The sequence below is a fragment of the Protomyctophum parallelum genome (assembly GCF_964188405.1).
Source record: "Protomyctophum parallelum genome assembly, chromosome: 1".
Classification (NCBI taxonomy): domain Eukaryota; kingdom Metazoa; phylum Chordata; class Actinopteri; order Myctophiformes; family Myctophidae; genus Protomyctophum; species Protomyctophum parallelum.
The window spans coordinates 73,425,108-73,450,183 of NC_139697.1; the positions used below are offsets into that span (position 1 = coordinate 73,425,108).

Sequence of the window (25,076 nt, forward strand, 5' to 3'; positions counted from 1 at the left end):
TATATTTACAGATTTTTATTTTATTATGTTGCAAACAATGACATCCAGATATATTGATACACAACTTTTTTGTACTGTGCATGTGTATGTGCATTTGTGAGTGTATGTGTATGCGTTGAGAACATGTGGCAAGACAGAACCACAGAAAGCAGAATGTAAAATCCCATGAGGGGAGGCCCTCGCAGGGTGAACAAGGCAGAGAGCGAGAGAGAGCAAGAGGGCGCTGGGGATTCTCTGGGAGTCAATACACACTTACATTCACACACCCACAGACACACACACAAATCATTAAAGGTAAAACACACCTTTGCTGTGGCTGTGTATGTGTCTGTGTTCTCAGCAGCAATAGGGTTTTTTAAGGTCCTGTGAGTCATCTACTAAAAGCAGAGCTGTCAAAGAGATGAAGAAGCGTGACTTTGAACAAAGCGGGCGAGAGGCTTTGCGTCCCGGGCCCCGACCCCCCCGCTTGTCCAACCTGCGGAGGAGACTGCGGGACGGAGACTCTCCTGTCGTAATATACAAAGACGGACAGGTAAACACACACAGTGAACACACACACATACGCTCGCCCGTGTAACCTTGAGGTGCAATCGGACTAAAGGGCCTGCGTTTGCTCTGTCCTTTCTGATCTTTCTCCCTTACTTCAATCCAACCGTTATCTTCCAATCCTTGCCCTCCTTTGTTCCCTTTCTTTGACTGAACTCATTCACCACACAGGCAATAGACCATAACAGTGGAGGCATGAAATAAAACTAAACAAAAAGAAAAAAAAAGAAAGAAAAAGAAAATCCTAAACAAATCCCTTCAACAAGGGACACAATTAATTTTTTCGTGCACCGTCAGTTACCCAGAATCCACCTGCGCCAGCACACAGGGATCATTTAAACTTTGACCCCAATAGGGAAGGTCATGACAACGGTATGCAAATTATGCAAATTTAACAGTATACAATTTTTTTTGTTTGATTCACCATGCAAAGAATACTTTGTTTTTCTTTTTTTCTTTTTTTTCCTTTTTTGATGTCGTGTTTATGTTTATGTGTCTTGAGATTGCGTGACATTTATTTTAAGCGTACCCTACATCCAGAATAATTTACATAAAAAGGACAAATAGTCATCTTAATAGGGCTGGCCCAGTGTAGAGGGAAGAGAAGAGAGGAAGGTTGGGGACGGGGGCAGGGAGAGAGCAAGGTAAACTATGAAGTATGAGAGGAGAAGTGTTGGGGGCAGGGTGGGGGATGAAGTAAGGGGAAGACGACGAGTAGCGGGCCAGAGGATTGGGGCTATAGGGCTGCTGTTGGACTGGGTGGGGGAGGGGGTGTAGAGGCAGTCTCAGCGGCACTCCCAGACTTTGACTGTTTGGTCGACGCTGCCCGTCACCACGTAGGGAGCCGTCTTGTGGAAATCTGTAGGGGTGGAATGCCAGTTCAGTGCCATGGTGTTAAAGAGCAGTACACTTATTCCAACCGCTTTTAGGTCTATCCGAAGACCCCTAATGTCTCTATCGTCTATTGTTATAGTATTTAGTGTTACAGACTACTGGCTCAGATTCTTCAGCTGCACACTTACCACAAGCAGTTTACTTTAGCAATTACACGCTGGTTGAATTAAAAATATTGACCTTTGGTACATTAACACTACTACACTGACATTAACTGGGACTCTCCAAATTACAATCAGGAAATTAACTGTAGTGCTGGAATAAAAAAAAATCTGCGTGGACTAAACCTACTGGTCTGGTCTACGTGACACATGACTTGGTTGTTCCTGCTAAGAACTGTAGAGCTGGTTGTTCAGAGTTGTGGAAAAGGGGATTTAGGGCTTTGGGTTGAGTCTTACCCAGAGAGGTAACAAAGTGTTCATGGGCACACAGGGTCTTCATGCAGCGCTTGTTCTTGTAGTCCCAGATCCTCAGCGTTTTGTCATCGGCACAACTCACTATGAACCTGCCTCCAGGATGGAACAGGAGCCCACGCACCCAGTTGTCATGACCCACCTACAGAGGAAGAAGACATCGTTTCTCAAATGGCTCCAGCTAAACAGACGTCGGCTATAATTACGTGCACTGAGAATCCCTTTCATTGTCCGTATTCCGTTTGATGCACTGAACAAAATTTAACATGGCAAAAGTTTAATAAATTAAAGTTTATGCAAAAGTTCTATGCCCTGTACATCCACAGCAGGTGGATGGATATTCATAGAAAGCATTCCATATGTGACCGTGATTACAGCACATCATAAGTGTTGTTTTATTTGCAGACACATATAAACTTGGATATAGGAAAGCTACAGATGTAGCTATATGACCAACATTACCGTAATATGTTAACAGTCATACGAGTCTATCTAGAAAAGAAACCTTGTTCATTTAAAAACATAGCAAGGACACCAAGACAGCCATAAAAACAAGTTCAACTTGTGGATTGCAAACAGCCAACAACACAACAGTCACGACACAACAAAAAGAGAACGCAGGAACACACACACACACACACACACACACACACACACACACACACACACACACACACACACACACACACACACACACACAATACACACCAGGGTCATAAGGCACAAGCCAATGCTGACGTCCCACATCTTAATAGTTTTATCTCTGGATCCAGAGAGCAGGAAGGGTCCAGGTTTCCCACTCTTCTTATTCTGCAGGAGAAAGACATTGTGAAGAGGAACTTCTACTTAGGTATTTATACTGACACTTCCACAATATCTCAAATCCAAATAAGTTTGTGCAGTTTTAACTCTGCTATATGAAATATTTGAATGAACATGAAAAATGTAATGAGGATATAAAAATATTCCTTATTTCCAATGCCTTTAAACATGCCTTTATGGGTCACTTATATCAACATCCAATGTCTCCATATCATGTTTTCACTCAAGTTACATCATATCATACTACAATTAACCGAATGTGTGTTTTCGATTTGACACATTAATGATTATTAATTTATTTATTAGTCAATTACAAACGCACCCGGGCGCGGTACCCTTCACGGCCACAAGGGGGGGGGGGGGGGGGGGGGGGGCAAATATCTCACAACGGGTAAGGACTAGTTAGGACAATTCAACAATGTACATCCATGTTCCTTTGTGTTAAATTACTAAAATCAAACTTCTGAATGACACAGGTTAATGTGAACCAATATCCCCAGACATCAATAATTAATACTTTTTTCATACCGTTGATTAAAACAGATCCAATTGCATTTGAGAATAGCCTCTGGGCTCTATTTTCGTCCATGCTAAACCCCTTGTCCTTAAACTTCTTTGCCTTATTTTGCCATTTTGAAAAACATTTTTGAAAAGTTAAAATAGCCAATCTACAAGCTCACAAAGTAGTGTCGATGTAGATCGGCTAGTTGAACTATTCAAAAATGCTTTTCAAAATAGTAAAAAAAGGCAAAGAAGTTTAGGGAAAAGGGATTTAGCATGGACAAGAAATAGAGCCCTCTGTGTATAACTGTAGTTCCCCAGAGTGGCATAAACATTTTCTGTTCCGGTTCAGTTTCTCACAGCTTGATTCGATTCACTCAGAAGCAGATTTGAACGGAAACACATATGATGGTGTCGTGTTTCCAGTTCAAAAAGGGAACTATTAGTTATGCACAGTCCATTTGATATATAGCCCCAAATGTGTGAAAGCAAAATCCTGAGAATACATTTTTAGAGTGTAAAATTGTTCATTTTAACACTCTTGGGCTGATAAGGGTTAACAGTAACACCATCAAACTAGAGGCCTCAGAGGTCAACAGAAGACAGCTGTGCTGGGTGTTCTACATACCTCAGAGCCAGTGGCTTCCAGGATAGTGGGGTGCGCGCTGTCTGGGGCCCAGGCGATGCACTCCACCACGTGCTCGTGCTCACGCAGCTCTGCCTTGCACTCCTTGGAGGCGGTCACCCACACACGCACCGTCTGGTCGTTGGAGCAGCTGGCGATCAGTGTGCCGTCCTGGTTGGGGCGCACCATGCGCACCCACTCCCTGTGGCCTGCGAATGTCTTCACACAGTAGCTGTGGGCGGAGTTATACACACACGCTTAATAGACACACCTTGTCATGGATCAGATTGGCTAGTTAAGTAGGTCTGTACACAACATTTCTGTCTTTCTTTTCTCTTTACCGTATTTCATTTTGTCTTGCACCAGCGACTACTGGATCTGCAATATAGCTCTTTGATATAGTAGCGTTGTGCTCCGAACTGTATGTAGTCCTATAGCGGATTGTTAAAAAAAAGCAGTCTGCCATCATATAGTTAACGGATGAATTGCTTTTAAATGTTCAAAAACTATTCATATGGCTCTGTTGCAATTCTCTATGTATTGTGCTCTAAGCACTGAACGTTTCTGAAACAATTGCAATTGCAGCCTCCAAGGTCTCAATTTCAAAAAGACCTATTTTCTATATAATAACGAATCGCTAACGAGTCGCATTAAACTTGAAACTCCGATTCAACTAGATAAATCCTGAGTCAGGGAACGCCCTAGTTGTAAGTGATATTTGTTGTTCGGTAACAAGAGTCTCACATCTTTCCAGCTCTTTAGTAAACAGAAAATACATTTTAACAAAACATAAATAAATAAAATGAAATCCCAGTACAAAAATCCAAGGCCCATCTCAAATAACTTTTGTATTCTCTCATAAAAGCACATAAAGATGTACTTTACGGAAATAATGGTAGATGTAAGAATTCTCACCCAGTGGCTACTTCCCACATCTTGATGGTCTTGTCTCTGGAGCCAGACACTATGTGGTCTCCATTGGGCATGATGGCTACAGACGACACATTGTGGTCATGGCCTAAAACACAGACAGAAATGAGTAGGTAGCCCTACCAATATACACAGAAAAACCTTTGGCGATCGACTTTATTAGTGACATCAATATCAGCCATTATGCAGCCGATGAGTCAGATTTTAAGCCTAAAGGTTCCGTATATCTTCCAAAATAGATGCGCACAACGCACAGCTTGTGGAATTATTATATGTATTCGTTTGCTTGTTCATTGTATAAAGTAATTTATCATTTTATTATTATTTACTTAATGTAATCAAATTAAAGATTTGCACTAGATCGTTCAAAACATCTGTAATGATGGTGCAGGATTCAAACCCAGGCATTGGTCAGGCTCTAGTCTAGAGATAATTCATACATAGTATAAGATTTGAGATTGCAACTAAACAAAATCATCTTTTGCATCATATTTTGTTCACACACAGCTGATGATCACCTCGTGATCATGGTGTAAACTTAAGAGAAAAAAGGAAACGCGTGACAGTGAGGTGGTAGCTTAATTAGCGTCACTATAGGCCAGTCAATCTAAGCTAAAAATGGGTGTGACCCAAAAGAAATTGCAATAGTAATCATTCAAGGTTTTTTATGATCCTAAAGGGCCTTGCAAACGTGAAGCGAGGAATGCAGGCGTTGTTGCCTGGATCTACACAGGTCTCCTCCAGGTCTGGATCTACACAGGTCTCCTCCAGGTCTGGATCTACACAGGTCTCCTCCAGGTCTGGATCTACACAGGTCTCCTCCAGGTCTGGATCTACACAGGTCTCCTCCAGGTCTGGATCTACACAGGTCTCCTCCAGGTCTGGATCTACACAGGTCTCCTCCAGGTCTGGATCTACACAGGTCTCCTCCAGGTCTGGATCTACACAGGTCTCCTCCAGGTCTGGATCTACACAGGTCTCCTCCAGGTCTGGATCTACACAGGTCTCCTCCAGGTCTGGATCTACACAGGTCTCCTCCAGGTCTGGATCTACACAGGTCTCCTCCAGGTCTGGATCTACACAGGTCTCCTCCAGGTCTGAATCTACACAGGTCTCCTCCAGGTCTGGATCTACACAGGTCTCCTCCAGGTCTGGATCTACACAGGTCTCCTCCAGGTCTGGATCTACACAGGTCTCCTCCAGGTCTGGATCTACACAGGTCTCCTCCAGGTCTGGATCTACACAGGTCTCCTCCAGGTCTGGATCTACACAGGTCTCCTCCAGGTCTGGATCTACACAGGTCTCCTCCAGGTCTGGATCTACACAGGTCTCCTCCAGGTCTGGATCTACACAGGTCTCCTCCAGGTCTGGTGAGTCGCGGGCGTGTGCACGTAACGAGCACACGCGCAACAAATTCACGGGACCGCGCTCACGCAAATACGCGTGCGTTGTCGCACCGCGACTGCTCCGAGCAAAAACGCAGGTCTCATTGAAAATGAACTATATGCGCGTTTTATCGCTTCCCGTTTGCAAGGCTCTTTGGGGTCATCCAAATAACTTAAAAAAATGTGGTCATGGTAAAATCAGGGGTTGCATCACGTCACATGCTACTCAAAGCATAATTTAATTTAATTGTTTTTGCCTTATATAGGTTTAACCCATTTTGGGCGGGAACCACTTTTGGTGTTAAACATTAGGTTATAATTTAGCTAAATCGTGAAAATATCTATTTCAGAAAGTTAAAAAAAAAAATTTGAGGTCAGGCCTAAATGGGTTAATGGTGTTTTAAACATGTTATAATTTAGCTATTGAAAAATAGCAGATCTACAAGCTCATAGAAGCTTGTAGGTCTGCTATTTTTGAAAAATCGTGAGAATATTTATTTCAGAAAGATTTTTTAAAGTTTTGAGGTCAGGCCTAAATGGGTTAATGGTGTTTTAAATACGTTATAATTTAGCTATTGAAAAATTGCAGATCTACAAGCTCATAGCGCGCCACTACGAGCTTGTAGGTCTACTATTTTTGAAAAGATATATAGATTTATTTTGAGGTCAGGCCTAAATGGGTTAATGGTACCCCAAGTTTCAACCCCTTAATTTACCATGATCCACAATACAACCATTTCTATTTTTGTTATTTGAATGACCCTAAAGGATCATAAAAACCTTGAACGATCACTGTATTGCAATTTCCTTTGGTTCAAACCTTAGATCGTTCAAACCTTAGATGGACTAGCCTACTATGCGGGTCGCAGAATGACCACAGAACTGTGATGGCAGCCAATGAGCGCGTCTACTGACCATGCATTGTTCGGATGCACTCGAAGCCCTGGAAGTCCCACAGCTTGATGCTCATGTCGGCTGAACACGAGGCCAGCAGCTTCCCTGTCTGGTCAAAGGAGATGTCCTGGACAGAGTCTGTGTGGCCCTTCAGGGTCCGCTCAAAGTCCCCCGCCTCGTAGTCCCACACCTACACACACACACACACACACACACACAGTGGTCAGATTGTACAGTTTCACACTTCAAGACAGGCAGATGTGTGTAGGTCAAAGCATTGAAAATGTACAAAATGTAAGCATGGGGTATTTATGTTGGATTGCATGTTTTATTTATGCATTTCTTAGTTAGATTTATTACACATTTATGTTGTTTATATATTCATGTCCGAATTGTATAACTTCACAATTCATAAAAACAGTGTTGCTTGACGACTGGATGATAATGTGCCTGTGTGGGGTGAATATTTTATAAGTTAAGTTTCTGTACTGTAGTGATGCACAGTATCGCTACAGAGGGTAAAATCACACCCGTGTGAAGTGAGTGGTGCAACTCTGTGTGGGGGTCCCCAGGGGTCCCCGGAAGTTCCAGACCCACAGGACCACGGCCAGGGTGCCGGCCCGACGCTCGAAACGGTTGAGAAATGACAGTTACCACGTGGGGGTCTCCGGGGAGTCCCCGGGGGGGTCCCCGGAACATCCAGACTCATGTACTGGCACAACCAAAATCATCATATAGAGTTAATATGTGCGTGTGTGTGTGTGTGTGTGTGTGTGTGTGTTAGGTTGCGCACAGGTGATGAAAAACAACCATGCTATTTTCGTGCTCAGACCCAGGCACCCAGGCATACACATAGCTCCGTAAGGGAGTGGTTGCACCACTCAAAAAACACATACAAGTTGAGTGGACTGCCACTGTCTCTTTAAAATAAACAAACCAACACTAGCCTATCTAATTCAAAGTGATCATGACCAAACAGGGCATTTGATCAACAGCAAGATGAAGGAAAAACGACTGAGAACGCTGAAAGAGAAACCGCCATTTGCATGTTTCCCAGGGTGCTCCGGGAGCGTTGTGCCAGCGTTGCCCCTAACAACAAGAGCATCAGTCGATATCCACCCAGAGCAGTGACACAGCAGAAAACCAGCAGGGAAAACAGAGCACTGGGAGGAGGAGGGCAAGGAGGTAGTGAGGGGTGGTGCTGGAAGGCGTATGAGAGCAAGAAGACAAAGAGCCTTCAGATCCACAGCATGGCTGTGAGTTTGATTTGCAGGATCAGAGCAACAGAAGAGTTGAACAGGTCAAATCAGTTGTGAGAACTGTGAAAACTACTTTTCCTACCCCATATATACTAACCCAAATCAAATAATAATGTGCACCACTGATTTGAATGTGTCTCCCAGCGTGATAGTTGTTTTATAAGGACTTTGAACTCCTTTAGCGCCATCTAGTGTTAGCATGCGCACATCTAAGGAATGCCAGCGGTCCACCTTAACTTAGAGCTCGTTTCCTTTCTGGGTTATTCAGGAAGGTGGGGGCCTTTTTTTACGAGCACATCACCACTGGCATTAGCTCACAGCCTTTAGCTATAGCATTACAACCAGTTACATTTGCTCAGCGCTGCGGTACAAACTCACAAACCTTTAGAGATACAGTGCTTTGAAAATCCTGTTATAATGGAGGCTCAACTGAGCTGGATTTAAAAATCCCATAGCTGGTGGGGACGGAGGCTCTCCATATTAACCGGAGAAATGCTAAAAGGTAAACAGACGGACGGCACTTTCATATATGGAGTATACGGTTGTCTACGAACATACGCATAGATAGCACCAGTAGGTACAGATAGCTTAGCTACGTTTATAACCGTAGAGGGCAGATAAAAAGTTAAATGGATTACCATTTACCGGTACACAATGTCTGCATTAGTTTGGGTTTGTCAAAGAAACTTTGAAGAATGGTCAATTTAATTCTAAACAATGCTCTGAACGAACAGGTCTTATTTCCATTTTACAATCAAAAATTAAATGGGAAAATTTCTCTCATGTTTTTGTTTCAAACTTTGCAGAGCTTGCCTTTAAATCGTAATATATTTACCCGACACACACACAGACAGACAGATTAAATAACCCATCAACACCACAACTCACTACCCACCTTGATGGTGGCATCCTCAGAGGCTGTGACCATGACGGAGAAGACGGGGTGGAAGATGACGCGGGTGACGGGGCTGCGGTGCCCGCTCAGGGCGTACCTCTCTGGGGGACGGGGGATCCACTCCTTGGGGTCCCGTTTCTGTCCCACGGGACCACCGTGCGTCATCTCCTCCTTGGCCTCGTTCAACTTTGACTCCAGCTCCATCACCTGGAGGAGGACAATTAACCCATTTAGGCCCGACGTCAACATTTAAAAAAATGTCTTGTAAATTCTGACAGTTTTCTGAAATACCCATGTTTCTGTATCAGTGGTGCTCAATAGTTCATGTCAAGGACCCCAAAAATGATATGTACTGTAATATGCCTCCACCCCCATCTGAAAATATGTTGTTCCAGGGACCTCACCAGAAGAAAAGATTTGAGTTAACAAATGAGCGCAATGTTATCATGCTTTGTTTTCATTCTTGATTTCTCCTGTCAGTTGCGGGCTGCCTCCGTCTGCCTTTTCTGAACATCTTTGCCTGAGCATGGCTCAAGACTGCAACTAATATAAGTGCCAGTTAAACTTTAACTGATGGAATTTGTGAGAGTGCATGTTGATCACAAAGTCGGTCTCTCCCTCCCTGCTGTATGTTCATCAGTGTGAGTTGATGAAACGTTGATGAAACGTGCCCAACATCCTGTTCTTCAAAGTGACTGACGTTACGTCATGTCTCGAGAAACAACTCATGTGATTTAAATTAAATCACTGGTGCACAAAAGAACCATATGGATTGTCTACGAACGTTTTCAGCTGAATTGCCTAACGCGTGTTCACTACATTTCGGTTGGATTGTACGGGACACACGTACACCAGGGCTTGATATTAACGGCGTCCCAATGTCCCTGGTCCTATAAAATATCAATTTGGGCTGATAAAATATCTCAGTCGGCCCGGGACTGAGATAGGCCCGGGACTAGGGTTTTCAGTTTTGCACTGAAAATGTACATAACGTGCACAGCTGCAAGCAGCATGAGACTAGCAGTGCTGCATAAAACAGAGACTGATCAGAGACTCCATGAGACTGACACGGGGGCGCGCTGCCTCAAATCCTGACACAAATAGAATTATCCAGAGTAGTCTGCTGCAAGTTAATAGGGACTTTAAGCAACAACGGCTTTCAGGACGGCTCCGCTAGGCAGAAGTACGGCGGCTATGACGCCGTTGCCGTAGCTGTCAAAATCATTAAGCAAACAGCCGTCGGCGACGGCGACATTGGTTCCCATGGTGACGCGTCTATGCAACATGTGTCAAACATAAACACTTTTTTTTCACCCCGTCACGCGTCAGCTAACTTGCCGATATTGCTTCATTCTTACATGCGCTGGACATGATCAGCAGTGGAAAGAGGAAGGTTCTGGAGCAAACTGTGTTTAGAGTTGTTCTGATACCGATACTGGTATCGGATACTCGGTCGATACTAGCCTAAAGTACTCGTACTCGAGTATCGGAACCGGGCCCGATACTTTGAGACGAGTACTACAACACTCAATTGACACTGGCTGAACGCTCGATCCAACGGGAGCAAGTCTGACCCAACACGGCAGCAAAATGAGCAAAGTGCCCAAAACGGCTGATTTACAAGCATAAATGACAACTGACAAGTGTAGAAGGGAGATCTGTCAAGGAAATGTGGAATACCTAAGTTGTATATTTAAGGACATCATAAACCAAACCATGAGAAGCTGTTTTCTGTGACCTGTGACTTGTGTGGAGGGGTCCTTCATTGGCATGTGTTAGGACCCACCTACCCCTGGGGGGGGGGTAATAATGTATTTAAGCTGAAGTCTGACTGAGATGTGGTTGAGTCAGTACGGTGTTCCATTGTAACGCTTCACTACTGTCTCCGTATTCTAATACATTCTATTCCAATACTCTGAAACTCTGAATTGTGTCTGTCTCATTATTTTGTTTAACTGTGTTATAAGTGCTCACCGAGAGATTTCTTTAACAGATCCATCGGCATCTATGTTTATATTTGGCGGGCGACACTATCAGATTAATTAATTAACATTTTGATAGTTATAGTTGTCCTTTCTACTTGTAGCAGGAGCACATTAAAAGTATTTATTTCATTTATATCAGACCACCAGGTCCAAAAAAGTACTCCATGAAGTGTAGATTTGTGTCTGTGTATATTCAGCGAGCAGCATTATTAGATTAATAAATGAGCATTAATTAACCTACAGTACGTTGTGACTCTCCACTCGTCTCGATGCAGCCGCAGGTCATTAAAAGTTATTTCCATCAGACGAGTTCCAACAAAGTAATCCATGACTGTATAGGCTACAGATAGGGGAATCTTCTTGTAGTTATAAGCACAACGTCCTTAAAATCCTTATAAAGATATAAAAAGCTGCAGCTTTTATTTTGCCGTAAAGAAAACTGGCATGTGTTGTTTTTCTTTGCGACAGCACCCCCACCCCTCCCCCGCACATGTGCAGGGAGTCAGGGACCATAGGTGATTTCTTTTGCCTCGAGCATAATGAAAGAAAGGCACCTATACAAGTTCAACATTTTTCTTTCAAAACGATGATAATAATAGTGTGTTTGAATAGAACAAAATGTTTCATTGCTAATAAGAAAAAAATAACATTTTGGATTTTTTTTCATTTAAGGCTATTATTATTGTGGTAATTCAACATTACAGTATCATTAGAAGACAAGTACAAGGCATGAAAATGAAATTAAATAGGAGAAAAAAGGGGGTAAAATAAGTGGTTACTCAACAAAAATAAAAAGTACTCGTATCGGTACTTGGTATCGGCGAGTACTTAAAAGAAAGTACTCGTACTCGTACTTGGTCTGAAAAAAATGGTATCGGGACATCTCTAACTGTTATTCTAAAACAGTTTTAATAAACATGGTGAATATGACATGGTATTAGTGTTATTTCTTCATTCAGAGCATGCCAACACATTACACAGCATAAGAGAGGTGATGGAGCAATCGGTGTAAATGTATGACAGCTATAATTTCAATAAACATGGTTATGACATGGCGATGGCGTTGTAGACACTACGTGCAAGTGTAGCTTCTGCCGTAGTAGAAAGGGCTGCGACGGAGAGCAGGTTTATGTATCGAGCACTGATCCATTTCCGGTTGCCGTAGCCGACTGCTGTAACCGCCGTTGCTTCAAGTCGCTAATGTTGTGCTTGCCAGAGCCTCATACTCACACACCCCCACCACACCCCGACGGTAGCCTGTCGTTTTTGCACTAAGAAGATACTAAGACAGCCCTCCCTTCTCCAGGCTGTGTGCCTGTCTTCGGGTGTCGCATCGCATAGAGTAAATACAAACGTAATGTTTGATGAGTCACTGACAATTTTAATGACGTGTATACACGTCTTTCGAATCAAAACCACGAGGTGCCTTGGATGTGTACAAGCGTCTTTAGTGTGCGTTCACTAAAGTGTTGCTTACTCGTCTTTGTGTGTGAGCTGAATGATTTGGAAAGCTGTCATTGGCCAGTGTACACACAAAACACACAGCTCACCTTCTTCTGTAATCTGATGACTGAGGTCCATTTCTTTTCCAGAAGTCCAGCGTATTTTTTATCTACCTCCTCATTCTAGAAGAAATTGCAACAAAAACAAAACAAGAACAGCAGTTAGGCAAACACAGAGCCAACCACATTTTGACCTATGGATTTCCTGACTTGTCAAGGATTTTACAACAATTGTTCATGATCAAACAGTCCATGAAGTCTACGTATACATAGTGGAAATTCAGCACTGCAACTGAAGCAGACTAAAGGAAAACTAAGACAGTCACAGCTTGAATGTTTGGACCGTCCTTATTAGAGATTTGGACATGGTTGTTTTTTTGCTTTCAGAGAGTGAATCACATTTTTTATGGCAATATCAATGGCTGGTGAATGACCCATGAACTTAGATATTTAGTCATCAAATCAGCAGCACCATCCCATAGTCTCACATGATCATCCATTCTAGACTGTAAATAGTGATTCAGGCTCCCGTCAAATCATAACCTTTCCGCTTTGACAGGGGCAGAGATAATATGTGCATTTATCTTGCCAGCAAGTTTTGTAAGTCTTTACAAAACTTTAAAGTAGTGCAAATCATCAAACTTCAGGAGCCACAGTACCTCTGCCATCAGAGCTTAATTCCTATTTACCGCTGCCTCTCCCATGTTTGAAATGTTGAAGGATTTGCCACATACAGTATTTCCCATTTCGTATGTAAATGTCAATACAGCCACGATATGTACTTTTCCAAATGTAGGAACTTGGAAGTTGGAACCAAGTTCTTACATATGTATGACTTTGGCGGTTTTCCCTGTGTTTGTTCTTACCATATCTATCTCTGCCTCTTTCTTGAAGGTGGAGTATGCCTCTTCGTATCCATTGGAACGGAGGTAATCTGCTATAGCTCGGTTTCTGGGAAAAGACAAAATGAAAAGAAACATGAGTACACAAGTTCCCAACGTTTAATAAAAATCACACCCGTGTGAAGTGAGTGGTGCAACTCTGTGTGGGGGTCCCCGGAAGTTCCAGACCCCCAGGAACGCACCCAGGTGCCCGGCCCAGTTCCGGAAAGCCGCCCGTGTCCAAAATGGTTGAGAAATGACAGAGTTACCGTGTGTGGGTCCACAGGGGGTCCCTCTACTGTACTGTCACACCCGAAATCATCATACAGTATATACAGTTAATATTATGTGTGTGTGACTGTGTGACTGTCTGTGGCTGCACAACAGTGACACTTGGTGGTGAAAACCAAACAAACGCTATTTCCATGCTCGGACAGACGGACAGCAAGGGACACACAAAGCTGTCTATAGGAGTGGTTGCACCACTCAAACTGATCTGTCTGATTCGGCCATTCAGTGCTCACCCATACAGTCCATGGTATTATATGGCCTAAATCATATTTCTCAAGAGTAAAGGTTGTAGTGTAGTTTTCATTTTCACATTCACTGATTTTATCCCAACAACAAACTTTTCTCACTGATTGTATCCTAATAAACTTTTCTCACTGACTTTTCGCACAACTCCAGCAGAGTTTAAAGGACAACTTCACCACTATTAAACCTATATTCATACATTTGGTCCTCACTAAAAACAGCAAAAAAAATTCTACTGGCCGTGTGTGTCTCTATGTACGTCCCTAACCCCCAATCCCTATGTATGTCCGTTTAGAGTAAAAACAGCTGCAATACCGCTGGGTGACCTTAAGATGTTTTTAAATTTTCATCATGAACATTAATGAGGGCCAATTATGTTATGAACATAGGTTGAAAAGTGGTGGTCGTCCTGTAAGAGACACAAAGATGACTCCTCAGCTTTACGGTGCAAATGGATGAGCCATTGATGCCTAAAGATGCACGCTCGGGTTGGAGCTGTTAGGAGTTCATCGTCTTTGTCAGGGACACTTCATAAATATTTTAGATTATGTTGAAAATGGCGATATTGTGTTTGTGCATGAACATTGAACATGTCGTCATGTGACTTCTTATGGCTTCCCAACTAAATGCAACACATTGTCCTCCGAGTGTTCCATTTATTCAGTGGCAGTGCTAAGAGAAATGTATTAAAGCTCCGCCTTCAACAGAAAAGAGAACCCCACCCTGTCTGGCAGATGGAATTACATAATTCCACCTTCAATGTCAGTAAAAGTGTGTGAGCTGCCAAAGAAAAGGGGACCCTAATGTTTGAATCCCTGGGATGGTCCGTTTGAGTTACCATGGAAACCCACCACAAAGAGGGAACCTCTCAATTACGCCCTGAAAAAGGTCTCGACCACGCAGGCGCGGTTCAGTTCCTTTCTGAAATGAAGGGTGAATATTTCATGAGCAGCAGTGCTAAGTTTAGGCTGTGTCGTCAGTGTCCTTTGACTGGCAAGCAGATCATTTGTAAGTATTGTAAGTTGTAACCCATCATGTGTCCTGCGTAAAACGCATGAACAAGCACACAAGAACATTAAGTCACCTTTGGCAACAGTGACTGCTGATGAATGTCATTTCCTGTCTATAGAGCTTAATGAGTAGGACGTGGTTAGAGTGACTATTGGAAAAAGGCATGGCTGTGGGACTTGTATGCATTCCGAACTACAACCCAGCCAAAAATGATTGAAATTGAACGTTTACTATTGTTGGCAACAATTATACAATGTAATGTCTTCATTTCTCTTGTAATGCATACAGCTGACATAAATAGACCTTCTCGCCCAGGCCGTAGCGTAACGGTCTGGGCACCGGACTGGTGATCCAGTCGCGGTGTGCCGCGGGTTCGACTCCCGGACCCGACACGGCCTTTACCGCATGTCATCCCCCCATCTCTCTCCCGTTTCCTGTCAGCCTACTATCTGTCCCTTAAAAAATCAATAAAAGGCGTAAGCCGCAAAAAAAAAAAAAAAAAAAAAAAAAAAAAATAGACCTTCTCCTGGGCTAGTTAGTGGTTTACATTCACCTGCCAGTACTTATTTAAACGAAATGAAACTGGTGGCTGCATTCACTACAGACACACAGATACTCTAGTTTACAACAGCAGATTCAGTCTAACTAAACTAAACAGAGTTTGACCTGAACCTAAATCATGGATGATCTTGCTACTGGGAGTCATATGAGAGGGGCAGAACACGTTAGAATTTAGATTAAGAGCTGTCTGGGACTAGGAATTCACATGATCCAAGCACAGGTCTGGTCTAGTAACAAATGGTTGGGGAAAAACATGATGGCTCCATAAATCAAAAGGCAATAATCAACTAATTCAGTTTTAACCTCTGCCCAAGAACATTAAGGGCCGATTCATACTCCTATTTTACCGCTGTTTCGGCGCTGTAGTGCCGAAATGATTTCGGCTCATCAGAAATTTTCAGTAGCACCGAAGAGCCGACTTTAGGACGGTACCCGCCCCCCCGAACCTCAAATGACGTCAAATTGTAGGCTCTACAGAGCCGAACCGACTTTTATTCGGCTCTAAAATAGGAGTATGAATCGGCCCTTACATAATTATGAGGGCTGTGTGAGAACATGAAGAATTCTGTAGTGGTACCAAAACCATCTCTTCTCAGAATAATTATGTAGATCATGTTTAAAAATGTGTTATTCAGAAGTCAGACTTAAATAAAATGTGTAGAGGAAATGTAATATATGTAATATATGTATTTAAACATTTATTAATATTAACACAAACATCATCACTCAGCCATCCTACTGTACCAACCAGAGCTAACTGGTGAAATCACTGCCATTACTGTCTGCACTGGATGGATTAAGGGCTAGGGTCGTCTCCTTGCATGTAACTGACAGTCAGTTTCTTCCATTCATCTCTTCTCCCCTCTCATCTTTACTCTCGTCATGTGTGAGTTATGAAATATTCACAACTCGCCATGCAACCAAGCACCCAACAGGCCAGCACAGACTGTGCACACATTCTCTCTGACAGCACACACACACACACACACACACACACACACACACACACACGTCCTCCTGGTAAAGGAAATGTGCTTTTATCACAGCCATTAGTGCAAACCTCCTCGTGGATGCTTTCTATTAAGAACATTTCAACAACAATCAAACTGTTTTGATTTGAAAGCCCATTTAAACTCAAACAAATAGGTGATGCGTGTGCACATTTGTAAAAGACGTCAAAGTGCTATGAGCACTACATCTATCTAGACGTAGAAATAAGAGGTCATATTGTGCTTAGGGCGATCACAATTATTACATAATCGCAATTATTTGAAATAATAATTTTTTATCATTTCCATGTTGAGAAATGGTATAGATCTGCTATTTTCCCTACTGTTCTTTTGAATTATATTTAGTTTCATTTTATCTATGAAATACGTTTTTGAATTGATGAAAAGTTGTCCCTTTTTCCCTTATTCAATCTTGTTTTGAAAGATTTTATTTTATTTTTTAATGTAGGAAACAAACTAAAACGTATTTGCGGCCCATACATAGGTCCCAACGCACTGTTTGGGAAACAGTGTGCTAGTAGTTGTGTCCACAAAGGCGTTACTACTCACAGTTCATCTCGTTGTCTCTGCGACAGCACCATGGCGCCTGTAGTTGCTCTACCTCCAGGTGGAGGGGAGATGAAGGTCCGGGGGTGGTGGAGGAGATGCTGATGGGTCAGGGAGTTCTTTGAGTTCTTTGGTCCCTTGCTCGTCGTCTCGTGTTCTGAAACTTCACAGGGTAGCGGGGGTGGCAGAAAGGTGCCACACGCCGACCGGTTGGACGAACGGCTGCCAAAGAGGACAGGTGTGGGACTATGAGGAAAGTCACAGCTCAGCCGTAGAGGAAGAACTCATCAATCAGAGATGCCCATGATCTATCGGGGAGAGGGAGAGAGAGAAGAGAAACGGGGACAATCAGTTAGTGTGACAACCAGTAGTGAGGGGGTAAATAGGGCTGGCCCCGACTGTCCGAAGGTGTGAACGTTATATTGGCATTCAGATCACATGCATTATTACACATGGCTATGCCTTAAAAACTGTATGTAATGGTAAAGGGAAAATTGATCTAGAATATCCTAGACTCAGAGTAAGGCACCGTATTGGTTTAGCTGCAATTTTTAATGACAGTATAACATATTAGTTAATTAAGCCCAGGATGCTGCCTAGCGTGATTTGGTTGGCCATTTCCTGAGCTTTAGGACACTGTCGTGCACCTGAGGCCACAACAGTATTAAGCAGCTTATAGTAGCTAGACCAGACAAACAAGAGTCTTCATTTGTCCAAGTGTTAGAGCCCAGCAGTCCTCCATACCGCTGAGAGTGCACAGGGAGACCGGGAGCTAATTGGATTAAACCCAGACGGGGAGAGGAGCATTCAACACGAAGCTGCACTTGTCCATTTGTCTCGCTCACAGTCTGTTAGGGCCGATTCATACTCCTATTTTACCGCCGTTTCGGCGCTGTAGTGCCGAAATGATTTTGGCTCGTCAGAAATTTTCAGTAGCACCGAAGAGCCGACTTTAGGACGGTACCCGCCCCCCGAACCTCAAATGACGTCACATTGTAGGCACTACAGAGCCGAACAGACTTTTATTTGGCTCTAAAATAGGAGTATGAATCGGCCCTTAGGGTGTTGTCCTTTCATAGGCCAGCAACTTATTGTCCATCCTCAATAAATGACAACATACAGCATTTCAATAATAATAAATAAGTACCATTACTAATAAGCAAATTATTATTAAATGCAAACACCTTTTTTTAAATGAAAAGGCTAGTAGCTAGTCGCTACTCCTGGAGAGACATTCATGCCCATGACAAACCCTTAGTTAGTCCTTTCTTTCCTGAAGGTTGAAGACAGACATGCGCAAGTGTGATTTTTAAGTACACTGACTGCACTCCTAGAGTCTCAGAAATAGCCCTGGCTAACCCAATCAGACACAGACTTTCTACACCTTACGTAATTCTGCCAGAGCCTTAGCTATTACACCTGCATGAAACACTTGTGATTGCCAGAACTGAGAGTCGGTGAGAAATATTTGAAGAAACTCGTAGATAGAGTAAGGGGAGGGGGTGGATGCGATCATGCAACATACAAAACAAACAAGTAAAAGCCAAGGGTATGGGGCTGGTACTTACAGGAGTCAAGACTAAACATCAACCTTCATGTTTAAAGGACAAACCTCCAGGATCAAATACTCTACTAGCCATTAGCCAATGATATCAGCAATGATCAGCTGGTCATAAGCACAGAAAAAAAGGTCCAAAGTCCAGACCATGTACTGGCCTGGGTTTAACCAAACTGTTATGTGCAGGCAATGTGAGGTGCCAGGTGCAAGAAAATGAAACCAAACCATAATGTGATTAATGTGACATGGAAATAATTATTGGACAAAACCCACAACAGCAAAATATTGCCATGTGTACAAAACGATAGGAAGAGCAGTGTAATCAAGCGATTCACATTTATCTTTCATCCACTGACACAGACAACAAAGACACTGAGATGATTTGCCTAAATCATCTCACAGTGTCTTTGTTGTCCAGGGTGATTTTCAAGCGAGAGTTAATGTTCTGACAAGGCGCGATTACTGACAAAAAAATGCTTCCCAAAGATCTGCTCAACAGGCATTCTTCTATCCCGGAGCGCCTCATCTGAGATCGTAGAAGAAGCATGTGAATTCTGCTTTTAGGGTAGCTCTTACTTCCAGTTCCAAATCAAGACTATTCCCTTGACTGTGTGTTCTGTGTTCATTAAATAAGTCCATTTCCAGGGGAACAAAACAAACCTGGTTGGTGGAGCACCAGTAGAAAATGTTGTGTGGCTCCCTTCCCGCTTGCTATGGAGGTGATTAACCACATTACCGCTGGTGACCTTATTCTGATGCGAAGATTTTGTGAAAATAGCCAATCAACAAGCTCACAACACGTGAGCTTGTAATTCTGTTATTTCCGCCGAGGAGATTTGGTGTAAAGGGGAAAAGGGGTGGGCCTATAGACTCCTGGGGGATCCCGGTCAACTAAATAGGGTTTAAGACTTAAGTGGTTAAAATTCTGAGTGTGTCCTGAAAGGAGGGCATGGTTAAGCCCCTTCACTTGTGCCCGGTTACTCTGAATAAAAACCTGCGGAAACAGCAGCATTTGTGCCAATTTTTAAAACCACAGCACTACAGAGCTTAAGGCAGGACAAAGAATGACCTGACAGGTCTAGTAGAGAAAGAATATCACTACTGGAATCCAGGGCCTGAAGATCACATAGCTGGTAGAAGGGGGGGCGGGGGGGAATATACAGATGGATACCTTGTGTAAACCTGCTCACAATCGAGGAGACGAGGCCAGTCAATGCTGGATGAGTGAACGATAGGACACAAGCATAACACTCCTAAAAGCTTAATTAATAACTCTGAATTATTAAATTAGACTCAGTTTTTGGTGTGTCACAACTTTTAATCCAAGGTCCTGTCTCGGTGTGCGTGTGTCCCCTTGCAGAAGTAATTTCTCTATGGAGAATAACATTTAACAAACTATATCAGGCAGCGATATTGTCATGGACATGGCTCTATATCGTTTACGACATTCAGTCACTCATATTTGATACAGTCCGTTTCTGGAGAACATTTTACTAATTCGGTCAATTTCGGTGGCAGGGTTTTCTCACCGTCAGTCGATTCTTCATGTCTATACAAGTCAAACCGCCAGAACAGTTATTTCAGCCAGGCAATATGAAAAAAAAGTTTATGGGGGGTGGGGACACAAACCGGGTAGGATGTGAAATAACGTCAGACGTTAGCGCTCTATTAACCACAATAATGCCTCTTAGTGCAAATAATGCCTCTTCCAATACAACGATGAGTGTGCTGCAACTGATGAATTACAGATTACTATAATAAGGCCAGTCATTTGTGGACTCTCACTCCAAAATGGGCTAGATGAGGTCAGTAGGCAGCTCTGTTCCATGCCATAATATAATAGCAACCACTAGCTTGATAACTCTAGAGCCTAAGGCCTGCTATTTTAGACACAGAAAACACATTCTCTCTGTGCCATCTCCTGAATCCACTCACTGCTCATTATTTTCAGCCAGAATGCCTCTGCCCACTCTCCTGCTTTTTGTTCTTAAAATGCCTCCTTCAATTCATCAGCGAATCAGATTAGACAAGAGCAATATGGAAATAAGCATTATATGAAATGATTGTAGGGTGGCTATTTTGTCTATTCGTAGTATAACAAAGTATATAGGGCTCAGTCTTTATTTAATTCCCAGTGTATGCAAGTGTTTGGGTTGCAGAGAGAGAACACAGAGGACTGAAAGGCCATGCGTCAATTATCTGCTTGTGTGGTCATGACATAAGTGTCACAGAAAAACAGAGGTAGCCAAGCCTACCATCTATGCACTTCAACATTATCATAACAGCGCAGAATGCAGATAGATGGACAATTAGCACAACGCGTGATATTCATGCACATGCGTAACCTGTGGCAACAAACAATATTTAATTAACACAAAATAGAGATATAGGGATGGACAATATGACATTTCTGCCGGATATCCGATATAATTAATTGTTCTGTTATGGCGATAACCGATATAAACCGGATTTTTTTTTTAATAATCTTTGAAAAAGGCATATAAAAAACACGGAATGAAACAACTAGATTTGGGGGGAAACTCCATGATTAAAGGGCAATAAAACTGCCTACAGAAAAACTAAGGTATAATCTGACCATCTGTAACCAAGAAATGCATGATTAAAGGTATATTCAGTGATTTCACTCAAAAAACCTTAGGTTTCGTTTTTGGCTGTGGGACCCAGCCTTTCGTCCAATCAGGATAGAGAGTCAAAAACGAAACCTAAGGTTTTTTGACCCCCAGGGGTTAACTGGGGACAGGGAGGAACTCCTTATATGGCCAGCACACTATAGTAGGGAGGATTATCACAACAAAACAAAAAAATAAGTGATATTTGAATTAAGTGAAATCACTGAATATACCTTTAATTGAGCAGCCATTGTTTTGTGTCAAGCCCATCCTAGTTACTGCCTCTGATTGTCCAACCGGGTACATGCTGAATGTTTTGGTTTTTTTATGTTTTTTTTGTGGCTTTCGCCTATATATATTTTTATTTATTTATAGAGGGACAGACAGTAGGCTGACAGGAAATGGGGGGGGGGTGACATGGAGTAAAGGCCGCCGGGATCGGGAGTCGAACCCCCGGCACACTGCCAGACTTGGACTACCGGCCAAGGTGCCTGGACCACTGAGCCACGGCCCAGGCCCATGCTGGATCTTTTTAATGCTGTTGTGTGAGTGTCGTGGCTATTTAATAAGTCCTGTTATGGCCCAATCTTTGTTCATGTCAAAATAAGGACATATTTTCTCTTTAAAACGGTGTTTCTAAAATGTCTGAGCCCAGATACAGCAACGTGCAGCTGGACAGTCACGGTGCAGGAGGTGGGACATGGGAAGTCAGGAAGAGAGATTTTCAGAGAAGCCAAAATTTCAAAAATAGATTAAAAAATACTTAACACATTGTCTGTTGTTGACGTATATATATAAATGTTTTAATAGCCATCTGTTTTCTGTGATTGACGTATATACATTTTATATCGATCTAAAAAAAGACAACTTTTAGCCCTGAGCCGGTTGCTAGGCAACGCCTTGCAACTGTAGGATTAGGATCTTGTCTGGCTCTTTTCTCGAAAAGTACATCGCTGTCCGTTGTGCTGATCAGACATCCAAGGTTCGGATCTGATTTCTCATCCCATCACGATTGAAATATAAAACGTTACTCGAAAAAGATATAGCTTTTATATATATATATATAAGCTCCTGAAATCACTCATTCAACCTCTGTATCCTGCTCGGTGTTGTCCCTCCTTCACAAAACAACACCCTGCAGGCCCACATAATGGAATATCTAACTATAAATGCACCACCAAGTTCAAAATCGACACATGAACCGCCCCAAAAAGGCCTCTGCCCCGGCTCTGGACGGGGCCCCTGCCCAGGGTCCATATATGGAGCTGGCCTGTTCTTCTGACCTCACAACACTCCATATTTGGGCATGCCTGACACAGAACTCCATACGCTGGCCTGTTCTGAGTCTGACATCCCAACGCTCCATATTTAGGCATGGGCTGACATAGAACTAAAAGGGGACACAGAGAGACATACAGCAATCTGATATTATTCTGACGTTGGGCATAAAAGGGACACAGACATAATATTTGGGTGGGGCATGCATTTCCAACTTGCATCATTCCAAGTAGGCCAGTGCCCAACGGGCACCACCGTAGAGGCCCCACGGGCACCTCTCTAGTACTTCAAATGGCATGGACAGACCACATATCCAGAGCTGTCCCCGAACCGAAGCAAAGTCTGGTGTTAAAGTGTCTTCACATGTAGCCTAACATGTATCTTCCAGAAGAAGCCAAAGGTTAATATTAGCACAGTCTGTCCAAATTCAAAACACTGTTATTTGACTATGATGGTTGTAATGGACATGTCAGTTCAGAAGTCTTTCTTTGCAGTACCGGTAGGCATGTATTTTTAAAATATCAAAATTGTGCTTTATGCAACATGTTTTCTGTCATTTCAGTCTCATCTTCAGTTCCATGTTTACCATTTAATCTCCTCTGTAGCAGTGGTTCTCAACGTGGGATCCAGGCCCCAGGGGTCCTTGAAGGGGTTCCAGGGGGTATCCAGCTAAATGACTGGATCTTTACAGATCCGTACCTCTTTACAGACACAAGTTGAATGTCTGAAATCGGAGGGGTGTGTAGTTTGCTTTCTGCAAACCAACAGTAACAAGTCCTGTCACTACACCCTGCATGTAGCGTAGGTTTAAGAGCAGCAAATGTAAATCATCACTCATCAGTAACAGATACTAAGTTAACCATGTGTATATTACGTAATCAGGGTCTCCTAGATGCATTTCGTGTCACAAAAAGCATTGTAATTGCTATTGCTAGTTTGCCAGTCATAAAACGGCAGGCCGGAGAGGTCTTTGACTAGTCTCCGCCCGGTTAGCTGACCAGGTTATCTTCCTCAAAACTTGGGAGCTTATGAAGTGGACCAAAACAAATCTAAAAACGTCAAAGTGGTCGCTGAGACCCTTCTACAGGCTAATTGCAAGTGTCCAAATATAAAATGTGTCTATGTGACGTGTTGGGCAGCTTCACTGGTCCACAAGGGCAAGGCTGCAGCAGACTCACTCAGCAACGCCCTTTCGAGCAGGCTAACAAACCGTTAGCTTAGCATCACAACGTACACACCTTTAACTCAAGACTGGTGAGATCATCTGAAACCAAGAGAGCACCCTGACATTGGATGATAATGGTCACTGCGTGTGCACTCCAGATCAAAGCCAACTCACGCATGAAGTCCATGCTAACCTGCCACACCCATGTCATCAGTAGAACAGAAGAGCAGTCAAAGTTTGAATTCGAAGCTGAGAATATTTTCTGGGAGGACGTCAGTTTACAAATGCAGCTAACCCGGTGACAGCCTACCACAATAGTTGCGGAGAGGTTGTTGTCACTTATAATTAAAAACTAATAATGCGACACTGCTGACCTCACGATAGGCTAGGTTTATTCAAAGTGTGCTTTTGCACAAGATAGCAGTGCTGTCACACCAACATTGTCTTGTTAGCTAGTCATGTTAGCTTGTCTTTACAGTACAACTTCCAGTAATAGACGGAGACACATTTCCAGGAACGTCCAACAAGTTAGTGTGAGATTAACTAGATGCATTCGACTACATCCATGGCCATCACAGTATAGTAGTATCATCGTTGAAACAACCAGAAGGTCATGTTCTTGTGTGGACAACCACCCGGCCAGTGGATCGATGTTCCTGTTAATGCTGCTATGCTAGTTAGCCTCCAAGCTAACGGCCTCTCTCCGCCATTTTGAGATTTGAAACGGGAGGGCGCAGAGAGACTGCAGGCGAGCCGTCGTCAACAATATACAACTGTTCCCCAAGTAGCGCAACAAAACAAGCGAATCCTCGAAAAACACAGTCAAACTCACCCTCTGATGAGTGATGTGTGTCATAGTCCCGTTTAGATAGAACACTGCGCTGGGGGAAAAATCCACTTTTTGGGGTGGAAATGGGACTTTTCACAGCAGCCGGCGCCGTCAGATTTTTACTCCCTTTTGCTTCACTGCAATGAATCTACGGCGGCGGCTGGCGTGAACGCGCACGCCGAGGCGCGTGAGTTACGTAAGCCGCGGCGTACCGCGTTCACGTACAGTTGCGAGGGTTGAGAACTTGAGATCCATTCCTGACTCACTGTACACATTTTATATGTATAAAAGGAGGAATAACGGTTCACAAAGTGAACTGAACAACATGCCGAAAGCAAATTGAAATGTATGAATATTGACATTACGCATTATGAAAGTAATACATTTATAACATGTAAAAAAACAAACAATATATAGGCCTA

General features: G+C 43.0%; 1 protein-coding gene across 1 annotated transcript; it reads right to left on the reverse strand.

Annotated features, from left to right (window-relative positions):
* On the reverse strand, positions 1-24,817 carry LOC310857114 (lissencephaly-1 homolog A-like). The gene is made up of 11 exons (XM_083762727.1): positions 24,658-24,817; positions 17,198-17,502; positions 13,518-13,602; positions 12,700-12,774; positions 9,165-9,371; positions 7,032-7,200; positions 4,717-4,819; positions 3,805-4,033; positions 2,562-2,663; positions 1,839-1,995; positions 1-1,405 (listed from the first exon to the last, which is right to left on the reverse strand). The coding sequence occupies exons 2-11, from the start codon at positions 17,227-17,229 to the stop codon at positions 1,332-1,334; spliced, it is 1,233 nt and encodes a 410-aa protein (XP_083618853.1). The 5' UTR covers positions 17,230-17,502; positions 24,658-24,817; the 3' UTR covers positions 1-1,331.
* Between the last annotated feature and the right edge of the window lie 259 nt (positions 24,818-25,076).